Source organism: Neophocaena asiaeorientalis, unplaced genomic scaffold, assembly GCF_003031525.2.
Source record: "Neophocaena asiaeorientalis asiaeorientalis breed wild unplaced genomic scaffold, Neophocaena_asiaeorientalis_V1.1 scaffold39, whole genome shotgun sequence".
Lineage (NCBI taxonomy): Eukaryota > Metazoa > Chordata > Mammalia > Artiodactyla > Phocoenidae > Neophocaena > Neophocaena asiaeorientalis.
The window spans coordinates 6,623,184-6,635,359 of NW_020175670.1; the positions used below are offsets into that span (position 1 = coordinate 6,623,184).

General features: G+C 38.3%; 1 protein-coding gene across 3 annotated transcripts in view; it reads left to right on the plus strand.

Annotated features, from left to right (window-relative positions):
• The window catches only part of UGDH (UDP-glucose 6-dehydrogenase), a 31,508-nt gene extending 23,910 nt beyond the window's left edge, over window positions 1–7,598 (plus strand). For all 3 annotated transcript variants that reach the window (XM_024731680.1, XM_024731683.1, XM_024731681.1), the window contains 6 exons: window positions 739–833; window positions 2,319–2,449; window positions 2,949–3,082; window positions 3,501–3,592; window positions 3,707–3,817; window positions 6,281–7,598. In XM_024731680.1, coding sequence (XP_024587448.1) covers window positions 739–833; window positions 2,319–2,449; window positions 2,949–3,082; window positions 3,501–3,592; window positions 3,707–3,817; window positions 6,281–6,391 — 674 coding nt within the window. In that variant the 3' untranslated portion in view covers window positions 6,392–7,598. The remainder of the gene's footprint in view (window positions 1–738; window positions 834–2,318; window positions 2,450–2,948; window positions 3,083–3,500; window positions 3,593–3,706; window positions 3,818–6,280) is intronic.
• The last annotated feature ends 4,578 nt before the right edge of the window (window positions 7,599–12,176 follow it).

Here is a 12,176-nt window from a genome sequence, read left to right on the forward strand (position 1 = left end):
CAACGAAAACCCAAAACAGCAAAAAAAAAAAAAAAAAAAAAAATCCTTATAACCTTTTACATAGGTGTTGGTATTTCTAGAGATGATTAAGGATTGGGGGAATTTTTGTAACTTGCTCAAAGTCATAAAACTAATGAGTGGCTAGATGTTTCTGACTCCAAAGCCCACGCCAACCCTCATTGTATACTGCATTGCAGTAGAACAGGGGTGGGCAAACTACAGCCCCCAGGCCAAACTGTGGCCCACAGCTTGTCTTTGTAAATAAGTTTTATTGGAAAATAACTATGCCCATTTGATTACATATTGTCTATGACTGCTTTTAAGCTACAAAGGCAGAGTTGAATAGTTGTGCCAGAGACTGTATGACCCATAAGTGCTAAAATATTTTTTACCTGGCCTGTAAAAGTTTGCCAGCTCTATGTTAGAGATGCAGGGCAGTGATACCAGCTGAATGAAGGGAAAAGATAGAAAATATAGCCACAATAAAACTTAAGCTAGAAAGTGATTTATAATTATTTAAGATTATTTATAATTATTAGGAAATTATTTATAGAGTTGATTAGTTGCTTGCAAATTTCATACAAGTTATAAACTCATTAGTTTTCCAACATTCAAATTTTATTATTAAAAATCCAAGCATAGGCCCTCTGATTAGTATGACAAAGAAATTTGTAATATGATTTAGTTGTTTGGTTCCTAAATGAAAATATTATCTTTTTTTTTTTTTCCTTTCTTCAGGTTTTGGTGGGAGTTGCTTTCAAAAGGATGTTCTGAATTTGGTTTATCTCTGTGAGGCTCTAAATTTGCCCGAAGTAGCTCGTTATTGGCAGCAGGTATTAATCTTTATAGTCAACAGCTTATGATTAACTTCTAATTAAAACATGTCACCCTTTTCTGTCAGATGTTTTTGATAGGATTAATTTTTTCCAGAAACTCAATTATTATTATATTCAATATGTTCATTTTAGGTTTATTTGCTGGGGTTCTGTGTTTATAATTTGTCTTTTTTGGTAATCATCTATGATGGAAGTTTATGATAAACCAGTATTCCTTCTAATTTTAATAACTAAATTTGCTCCCTGAGTAAAGCAAGAAATATTACTTTTAATTATAATTCTTCTCTATCTTGAAAGGCTAAGATAAAAGTAAAGGCAAAAGAACCTCTATTGTCATGCTTCCAAGTGGTTTGCATATGTTGATATTTGTTTTGTCCCTTTGAGATTCACAGAGCTAAAATTAGAGACCCTTCTCAAACTGGAAATAGAGTTAACATTTATTGCATGCTTACTCTGTGCCAGGCACTCTTTTAAGCACTTTACATGTAGTGTCTTAGTCCTTATCGTTAATATTATCCCTCATATATAGATGAGGAAGCTGAGGCTTAGCAATGTTAAGTAATTTGTTCAAGATACCAGCCAGTGTATGTAACTTTCCCAAATATTTTTTCCCCAAGTTTACAGTTTTTCAGATTTCAGCAGTGAATAGGAATGGAAGGAAATTAACATTTTTAGGGAAATGTACACTTTTAGGTTCATTTCACTCAATCCAGTATGATGGCTTTATCTTACTGTCCGTTGTGGGGAAAATGCAGATAAAGGCTTGATTTTCAAAAACTTTCGGCTCATTTCTCAAGCTCTCAGGCTCTGAGACGGCTTCTAGAAGCTTAGAGCCTTAAAAAAAAGTCTTTCCTTATATCCATCTGGTCACCAATATGATGTCTTGTTTGTAAATTCTTAGGAGAGTAACAGATTAGGTGATCAGAGACTATGTTATGTTTTACTCGTAACATTTAGTTAAAAATTTTGCCAGATGTTTGTGCTGTTATGGTTCATCCAGAGGCAGCTATAACTCTGTACATAGTTTGACTGTTCTCTGTCCACTTTCTACTCACACTCAGTTTTGGTGAGGGGTCGGGGGTAAGCATATGAAGGAGTACTTTGGGGTTTAATTGCCTCCACAGTGTTTGGAGAAGTTGGCTATGTGCCGTTTTTTAGGTGGACTCATGGCTGGACCTAAAATGGTGTTGAAATTTAGCTGTGCTCCCTACCTTAAAATCCATCCCAGCCCAATGCATGGAAAGTTAAGCCAAATGAAAATGAAAATTTTCAGGCAGGCTATAAGGAGTGGGGGGTGGGTAATTCTTTCTTTCTTTACTTTTTTCAGTCTGCAGATACCAAAGAGGTTGTTAATCTTTGTCTCCTGTTAATTTATAAGGCTTGTATTCATACGAGAGTACTCACCATAAAGCTGTGAGCAGTGCATGGTACAGGCTGCACCTCTTCTAACTGATCCTTGCATAATTGTCCTTGTTATTTCAGGTCATAGACATGAATGACTACCAGAGAAGGAGGTTTGCTTCCCGGATTATAGACAGTCTGTTTAATACAGTGACTGATAAGAAGATAGCTATTTTGGGGTTTGCATTCAAAAAGGACACCGGTGATACAAGGTACCAGTTCTTTGAAATATTTCAACCTTTTTAAGAATGTTAACTCCTCATCTTATCCTGATTTTTTTTTTCTTTCTTTTAGGTAAGAAGTGGATATATTTAGAGAGAAACACACTCCACAGACAGAGTGTGGGCCATCTCAGAAGGCGAGAAAGGCCTTATCCTGATTTTTTGATGGTGGTTGTGTATGTGAAATACATGTATGTATATAGTATAAAGAATAAAAATAAAGTGGACATCAATATCTTCACAAGAAATAGAATCTCACCTGTATATTAAACCCCTTAGGTATTAGAATATATGCCATTTATGGGACTTCCCTGGCGGTCCAGTGGTTAAGACTCTGTGCTGCCAATGCAGGGGCTGTGGGTTCAATCCCTGGTCGGGGAACTAGGATCCCACCTGCATGCGGCATGGCCAAAAAAAAAAATAATTAAAAAAAAATTTAGAATATATGCCATTTAAAAGTGCAGCAATACTGATTTTTTTTTTCCTTCAGAGAGTCGTCTAGTATATATATTAGCAAATATTTGATGGATGAAGGCGCACACCTCCATATATATGATCCAAAAGTACCAAGGGAACAAATAGTTGTGGATCTTTCTCATCCAGGAGTTTCAGAGGATGACCAAGGTAAGTAGGCTTTGAGTCTCATGTATCACTTTGAGTTTGGGCCCCCAGACTTTGTTCTCTAGCAACCTTTGGTTGTTCAGTATTTATCATTTATATCATTGGTAGGCCCCTCTTTTCAACCTTATTTCTCTAAAATTAAACTCTCAGACATTGTTTCATCAACCTTGATTTGAAGTAATCAGCTGTGGGTTAGCCTAGTGATTTTTCCAACATATTCTAAAAAGTCCCGGAGATTCCAAGCAGTTGCTTCTGGGGCAAAATTGGGAGTACTCCAGGCCCCGCCCATTACCCCTACTCACACTTCAACCAGACCATTCCACTTCTGTCAGACCCTCAACTCCTCCAGCAATCTTAGTGTTAAAATGCATAATTTCAAATCACTCCTTTCTTATTCCAACTTTCTGTTGGGTTGTTATAGTGGCCCGGCTGGTGACCATTTCCAAGGACCCCTATGAAGCATGTGATGGTGCCCATGCTGTTGTGATTTGCACTGAATGGGACATGTTTAAGGTGAGGTGACAGTAGTGAGATTAAGGAAAATTTTAGAGGTGTTCTAGTACCATTTGGGGTTGAGTATGTGTTCCCATATATGCTCTACTTGTTTCTTTGGTTCTGTCTTTACAGGAACTGGACTATGAACGCATTCATAAAAAAATGCTGAAGCCAGCCTTTATCTTTGATGGACGACGCGTCCTGGATGGGCTCCACAATGAACTACAAACCATTGGCTTCCAGGTAAGCATGATCCTGGATTGGTTTTGTTTCATTTGTTTGGTCATTTCCTTTTTAAAGGCTTTGAATTTTAGAACTTAAAATTTTTTTTCATTTAGCAATAGCATAACTCTGGGCAACATGTCAGTCAATTCTCTGGGAAGTTCTGTGGTATTTGTGAAGTACTACACTCCGTCCTTAAAATTGTGATCTAAAGGTCATTCAGTGTTGGTCTTTCTTACATAATGTCAGTTGCCTATCATATGGGGCCAAGATATACCTTGCCTTAACTCATATAAACATCAAGTAAGAAAATATACACATAGAAAAGTTTTTTTTTTTCCTGGAGCCTCCAAAGCTACTCTGCTGCATTGTCTGCATCACACTGACCCACTCCGAGGCCAGGTCACTTATTCCTTTATGAATGTTTTGAAAACTGCAATATAGTTGTCACATGTTGGTATAGGATCCTATGCCTCTGGGTGCTCAGCACTGTGCTGGTGCTGTGAGAGGTCTGAATGAAAAGTATGGGAGCTGCAGTGGTGCTGGCCCTCTTTTAATTCAGAGTTTGTCAGTTAATTATGGAACGTTTAGAGAGCTGAAACAAACCTGCACAGTACATTTTATGTTGCATCCATTTCAGTTCTACCAGGGGCTCCAAAAGTATTAATAAGAGGGAGCTACTTTCCATTTCCTCAGAGCAGAAATGGAGTGGGAGGCTTGGGGGGCGGTTGGGAGGATAAAGAAATCTGCCGGGAGATTGCTGTCAGCATAGTCCTGAAGCAGGGCAGAGTGCAGCAGTGTTTAGAGCTGGCTGTGTGCGTCTGCTCAGCACCAGCTGTATTGGAGAGGTACTGATAAGCCTTCATCCACTGTTGAAAATATCTGATCTGGTTCTCTTAACCTGTCACTGACTTGTTGAAGATCCTTCTTATTTAGAATTCAGTGCCCATGTCTCATTCATGAGAGATTAACTTGCAAGAAAAATCAGATGACATCCTTGTCTGTTCACACTCCATCAAAGACCTTGGGGACCCTTTTTTTAAAAAATAATTAATTAATTAATTTATGGCTGCATTGGGTCTTCGTTGCTGCATGTGGGCTTTCTCTAGTTGTGGTGAGCGGGGGCTACTCTTTGTTGCGGTGTGCGGGCTTCTCATTGTGGTGGCTTCTGTTGTTGCGGAGCACGGGCTCTAGGCATGCGGGCTTCAGTAGCTGTGGCACACGGGCTCAGTAGTTGTGGCGCACAGGCTTAGATGTTCCACAGCATGTGGGATCTTCCTGGACTAGGGATCGAACCCGTGTCCCCTACATTGACAGGCGGATTCTTAACCACTCTGCCACCAGGGAAGTCTCCCTGGGGACCCTTTTATCCTACTCCTCCTTAGTGAGTAATGTGACTTTTTCGCAGTCATGACTGAAACTCAGCAATGTTATTTTTTAAAGATTATTTGCAGGCACAGACACATTTTCTCTCATTCCTGTTTTACTCATCTAAAGGAGAAGATATGTAGAGGTATATATATTTAAAATGAGTTTGAATTCTTATAAAATTAACTTTTCCAAGTAAGGATTAAAAAAACAATTAGACTGGAATTACTAAATAAAGGGAATTTATAAGCCACTAAATAAGACAATTGATGAATATAAAGCAGAAGCCCTTTGTGGTACTAGTCAGCATTAAATATTAATTTTTAATTAAAAAGACATTTATGAAGATTGTTTAGTATATTTATCTGTGCTGTGTGGAGAGGAGATAAACTTATGACTATTAAAGAAGCAGTTTCTTTAAAGATAAGATTGATTATTTTGGATAGAGGGGAAAATTTTTAAATGTAATATGCAAAATGAAAATTGACTGTTGATTTATTGAAGGTTGGCTCGCATGCCTGATACTGTGCTGAGCGCTTTATCTAATTGAATCCTTACCACAACTCTTTGAGGTAGATGGGTAACACCATTTACGATGAGGAGGAAACACCTTTGAGGGTTTAGGTAACAGCACTTATCAGTCAGGATTCCAGCTGGAGCCTTTCAGACTCTGAAGCCTGAACTTCTAAAAAGCTATGCTGTTATAGCTTATGCAAGCTTTTTAGAATGAGGGAAACAGACATTAGAATAGAGTTTGAAAGAATGTGAATTAACTGGAATCCAGTCTATTTATTGCTTTCACATGTGCTACTGAAACAATCGTGGCAGGTGGTTCCCTATTCTGTTTGAGGGGGTCTGGTGTCGAGAATGACAGGAGTCAGTGTGCCCTGTTATGAATATGAAAGGGGGAATGCAGACTGACTCTAGAAACATAAACAGTGTGGAAGGAACCAAAGATCTTTCATAGCAGCCCAGACGACTTGAGAAACTTTTTCTGCCTTTAAAAAGAAAAAAAAATTTAGGTTTTAGCCCTTATTATACTACATTACAGAGTTTTTACATTAAGTATTGTAATTGTTAATAATTTTCTTTCTAAAATCTTTTTTTCCCCTCTAGATTGAAACAATTGGCAAAAAGGTGTCTTCAAAGAGAATTCCATATGCACCTTCTGGTGAAATTCCAAAGTTTAGTCTTCAGGATCTACCCAACAAGAAACCCAGAGTATAGACATTGCCATTTTTATTTGTAATTTTTTTGGTACTTCAGGATAGCAAATATCTATCTGATATTAAATGGTAAATGAATCAAGTGCTTTTAAGGAAACAAAACTATTTTTTTAATAACCAAATTTATACTAGCTGTATGGGAATTAGCGTATCTGGTAATTATGAAACTAGAATATTTTTTACATATTTTTATAATATTGTTACCTCAGTGATTGGATGCATAGCAAATAATTGTGTTGGTTTTAATGGTGTCAATTTTTGTAAAATTAAACTTCAAACACTTTTTACTTTATAGAATGTCTTTAGGCAGCACTTGAATATCACATTGTAATGGGAATGGCATGCTTCCGTTTTTCTGATCATTGGTTTATCTACTTGTCCTTAAGTATGTATTTTAAACCATGAAATGACTATGCTAAATATTGGGCTAAACCTGTTAACCTTTCCAAAAGTGTCATGGAAGTTTAGAGGTTTCTGGATTAATTGGGCAAGATGTTTTCCATGCCATTTCTTGTCTCTCTGAACTGAGGAGGATGCAATGGACAGAATGTGGCCTTTGAGCTTTTCTTTTCCCTATGCTTCCATGTTAGAAGTAACCCTACAAGTATGGTTTGGTTATTGTTCTTTTGTTCCTTTTGAGCTGTGTTGTTGGTTTTCTAGTCCAAAAAGATCATCACTGCCCACTTCCAATCAATCCAAATAAGACAAAAAGGCAATATTTTTTTTAACATGAAGAGAAAATCAGTGTAGTGAAATGAAAATCTATTTCACTCCACTTCTTGTTTTTCCTCACTGATTACTATGTTTTTTTAGTCCAATATTTGTTACTTTTACTTCGCATTTTCTTCCTGTAACTCATTGCAATTTCTCCCTTTTTCTTTAATAAAACCAATATAATCTCATATATAAACTTAAAGAAGTAGATTTTACAAGTTATGTATAGCATAATCCTAAAATAGGGAATTTTGTGTCTTCAACTACTTTTTTTCTTATGTCTCTTTGACTTATATTTGATTTTCTCTTGTGTTTATCATTATTGAAATATGTCAGATGTCCATTTGATGCTTGTGCTCTGCTGAGCGTATACAAATTGAGTTAAACAGTCTCATCCTTTAGGAATTTTGCGGTTCAATAAGGATACAGAGACAAAGATGAGGACAGAGACACCTATAGAGGTATCAAATACATAAATAAAATATTCTGCATAAGCCACTGTGTGGGTTATTTTTTGTCTAGTGCAAGTAACTAATAAGTCATGACAGTATGACATTAGACAGGAAAACACTCCTTACTTTTTTGAGAAAGGGGAATTATATTGTTCTTTCAAATGATGCAAGAAAGCGAGGGAATTTAGCAAACAGACCAGGTATTGGCAAACTAAATCCCATTGGCCAAATCTGGCCAGCCACCTGTGAGCTAAGAATGTCTTTTACATTTTTACATGATTACATTTTAAATGGTTATATAAATTGCTATCTGGTCCTTTAAGAAAAAGTTTGCAGACCAGAGTGAAAGAAACAAAACACCAAAAAGATAAATGCCAGAGTATTTGAACATAAGATGATCCCTTGCTCATAAGACTTTGAAGTGAGGATGAGCTTATTAATTAGAATTTGCTTTACATTTTTGCTTGAAAATATTTTTGTACTGTGCTTAATAATCTTGTATTCCAGTAAAGGGATTATAACCCAAAGATGTCTTGCTAAAACAGATAGAATTAGGCACTGGTTTCAAGTTGCAGGATGCTTCAATGCCTAGGATTGATAAGTAAATTGATAAATAAACATGTAAAATATAGTTACTGATTAGAAGGTAGGAGAACTGGTAAGTGGAAGAAAATACAAAAGACAGTTCATAGAGCCATGTAAACTGGCTCTTTGTAATGGGGAAAAATTCCCCAGTGACTGGGCAGGTAACTTACAGCTATTTGAGGCCTTTGTATGAAAAGTTGGAAGAAGATGGTTAGCCTTGTTCTCCCCTATTAAGAAAATTAAAGACCATGTGTATTTTAAAAGCTGATACAAGATTTCTGTTTTTAGGCGAATTCCCTGGTGGCCTAGTGCTTAGGATTCCAGGATTTCGCTGCCGTGGCCCGGGTTCAATCCCTGGTTGGGGAACTGAGAGCCCACAAACTATGCAGGTGTGGTAAAAAAAAATTTCTTTTTTTATTAGCTAGTATTTTATGTGAGATTATTAACTAGTAATTAAAATTGAAAATAATACATGGACATGATTTTTAAAAATTCAAATAGATACAAAAGAATATATAAAAAAGTAAAATCTGTCTCCCACAATATGTTCTCCAGAAATCATGTGTTATTCCACTTAAGACTTCCAGCTTTAAATCCTGACTGCATTATTTTCCTCATCCGTAAAGTAGAGATAATTCATCTCTAACTCAGAGCTGTTATGCGGATTACATGAGATCAATGACTACACAGAGATCTTACTGGCAGTGGCCGGCAGGTGATGGGCACTCCCACTAGGCCCACTGACCCAGAGCCACGTGTAGGCTCTGGAGTCACTAAGAGTACAGTAATTAACACAGCCTTACAGGGCAGGCACTACACTGAGTGCTTTAGGTGCATTTTCTCATCTATTCCTCATGTAAGGCCTTTGAGGTAAGTTCCATCCCATTTTCAGGTGGAGGGCAGAAGGCTAGAAAGATTAAGTAACTTGCTCACTGTCACGACCATTTGAACAGGAGCTTTTCTTACTTGAAGTTGAAAGCATCCTAATTTCAGAGGTATTATTATTAAGAGTGGGCACTTGTGACCTTAAGCAGACTGATGGGATAGCATCCCAAGGGAAGAAACAGATGATGGATAGGGCAAAACAGCATGAGCGGCAGCAGAGAAGGATGTAAATACTTGCCTTTCCCCCTCCCAGGGACTCCCAACTACTAGAAGAGGGTCTGAGGTTCTGCAGGGGGTAGGGATGGGGAAGAAGAGGAGCGAGGTTCAGTAAGACAAACTATTGAAGTTAAGGTCTCGTTTTCTATGTAAGTTCATTTGTACTCACATTTGAGTAACCCTATTTAAACTATTTCAAATTGGGTGTCTGTGTACCCACTATAAGGCAGATGCTGTGAGGTGCTAAGAAATGGAGGGCACAGATGAATGAGAGCAATTTTGTGGAGAAGCTAAGACACATGCAGAAATAACTGACCAAATATGAAAATAGCCATAAATGATAAAAACAAAATGCTATCTGGGCACTTGAAGTGGGCCTTAACAGACAAACATGATCTTGATAGGGAAAGTGGGTCAAATGAGCACGTTAGTGGAAAAAGCAATGGGAGCAAAAAGACGCCTGCAGGAAAATTCAGACTGGTTCTAGGGAAAGCAAGTTGCTTTTTGTTTGGGGTTGAAGGGAGCATGAAGAGGAACAGCTGGAGAAGACTGGAAGTTTAGACTAAGGACAGACTGTAGAAAGCCTTGAACTTCAGGCTGAGTTTGGGCTTCGCTTAATAGTCAAAATGGAGACACCAATGGTTACACACATTGTGAATGTACTTAATGCCACTGAAGTGTAAACTTTAGAACTGTTAAAATGATAAATGGAGGACTTCCCTGGAGGTCCAGTGGTTAAGAATCTGCCTTCCTAATGCAGGGGACGTGGGTTCGATCCCATGTCGGGGAACTAAGATCCCACGTGCCGTGGGGCAACTAAGTCCACGCCGCAGCTACTGAGCCTGCGCCACAACTAGAGAGCCCATGTGCTGCAACTACTGAGCCTGCGTGCTCTAGAGCCTGTGCGCCACAACTAGAGAGAGGCCTGCATGCCACAACGAAGATCCTGCGTGCCGCAACTAAGACCCAATGCAGCCAAATAAATAAATATTTTTAAAAAATGATAAATGGAATCACTGAAGGTTTTCTTTTTAAAATGCAGTCATTTTCTTTTTTTTTGCGGTACGCGGGCCTCTCACTGTTGTGGCCTCTCCTGTTGCAGAGCAGAGGCTCCGGACACGCAGGCTCAGCGGCCATGGCTCACGGGCCCAGCCGCTCCGCAGCATGTGGGATCTTCCCGCACCGGGGCACGCACCCGTGTCCCCTGCATCGGCAGGTGGACTCTCAACCACTATGCCACCAGGGAAGCCCTGCAGTCATTTTCTTAAAAAAAAAAAAAAAGATATTTGTTAGTCATACTAAAGGACAGACTCAAACTTGCTTTCCAGAGTTGCTGCCCCAAACTAGATGTTACCATCTAGTTTATTCATACATTGACACTGTATTAAAGTTTTAGACCAAAACCCAGGCATGAATATATCATTAGTGCCAGACTTGCAAAATAATACTTACAAGGGACCTTTAAACTTCAGAGGATAAGTTGGACACAGTGACCTCTTGCTGTCTTCCTCCCTTCCTTTTCCTGAATATAGTCCAAAAGATCACTCATTGTAGAGCTGCATTTTACAATATATCACTAGTAACAAGGCAGATTATTTTAGGTGAACATACATTTTTCTTAATTTTAATAGGCATTTATTTTAAAGGCATTAGAATAAACATGACTTACAAATTATATTAGTTAGTATATAAACTTGACTGCTCTAACAGAGACCAAAAATGATAGTGTTTTTAAACAGAAGGGAAACATATTTCGCTCAGACACGGAAGTCCAGGTCAGTGGTCCACAGCTGGCAGAGCACTTCCATAGTCATCAGAGGCTCAGACTTCTTTACTTGGGCTCTGCCACCCTTTACACAAGTCTCCTATCTCATGGTTCAAGATGGCTGCTCCAGCTACAACATCATGTTCTCATTCCAGCCAGCAGGGAAGGGGAAAGAGAAGGGAAAAGTAGGACCCACCCTTTAACAGCACATTCAGAAGTAGCACAAATCATTTATGCTCACATACCATCGGTCCCAACTTAGTCACATATCCACAACCGGCTGCAAAGGACTCTAGGAAATACAATTTTTAGCAGGATAATCAACCACGCGCCAGCTAAATATTCTACATGAAGTTTCATTTTAAAGGAATTTAAGTTTAGAAATGTAGTCAATTGTAAAAAAAAAATTAATATATAATACTATATTTCCCATTCAGATAGGGCAAAACTTTGTGACGGTTTTACATGAATGACTGGAGTTTAGGAAACAGTGGTAGGTGATGTATTTTAATTAGTAACACTAAACATAGTGTTTGTTAGTTTTTCTAACACTAATGAGCAAGCATACATAATGGCAAACATACAGATGTAAAGTGAATATTAAATGTTACTTGTTCTCTACCAATGATTTTCAAACCATGACCGACCCAAGCATCCAGAGATGCTTCAGGAATTCAGCAAATGATTGATTTAAATATAAACATAAATACATATATACACACATAGATAATTATATATGTAAAATTATCTACAAAGCTGCTATTAAAAAGACAGCAAGCCGAGTTCTTGGTCAACATGGCAAACTGAGCACACATTTATATCCTCTCCCTTCTAAGGACACCATTAAAATTACAGTGAGAAGGGGGAAGAGGCATAATCCAATAAAGCAAAGAGAATAGGAGGGGGCCATCAGTGGTCAAGAGATTTAAATAAATTTCTGGAAAGCCTTGAGTGGATAGATGTATACGGACTAAAGAGAAGAGTTGCTTCCTGGAATATTGATGTGAGGGCCAGAGGAGGAGGCCCTGCCCAGCAGAACAGCAGAGGCTCTACCCAAAAGGAGGTGGGAGAGAGAGGGGCACCCACCAGGGCCTTAACTGTAGGTCTTTAACTTGAACAGTCAACCTTCTCATCTCATCCACCTCTAGAGGCACAATGACAGGCAGCCT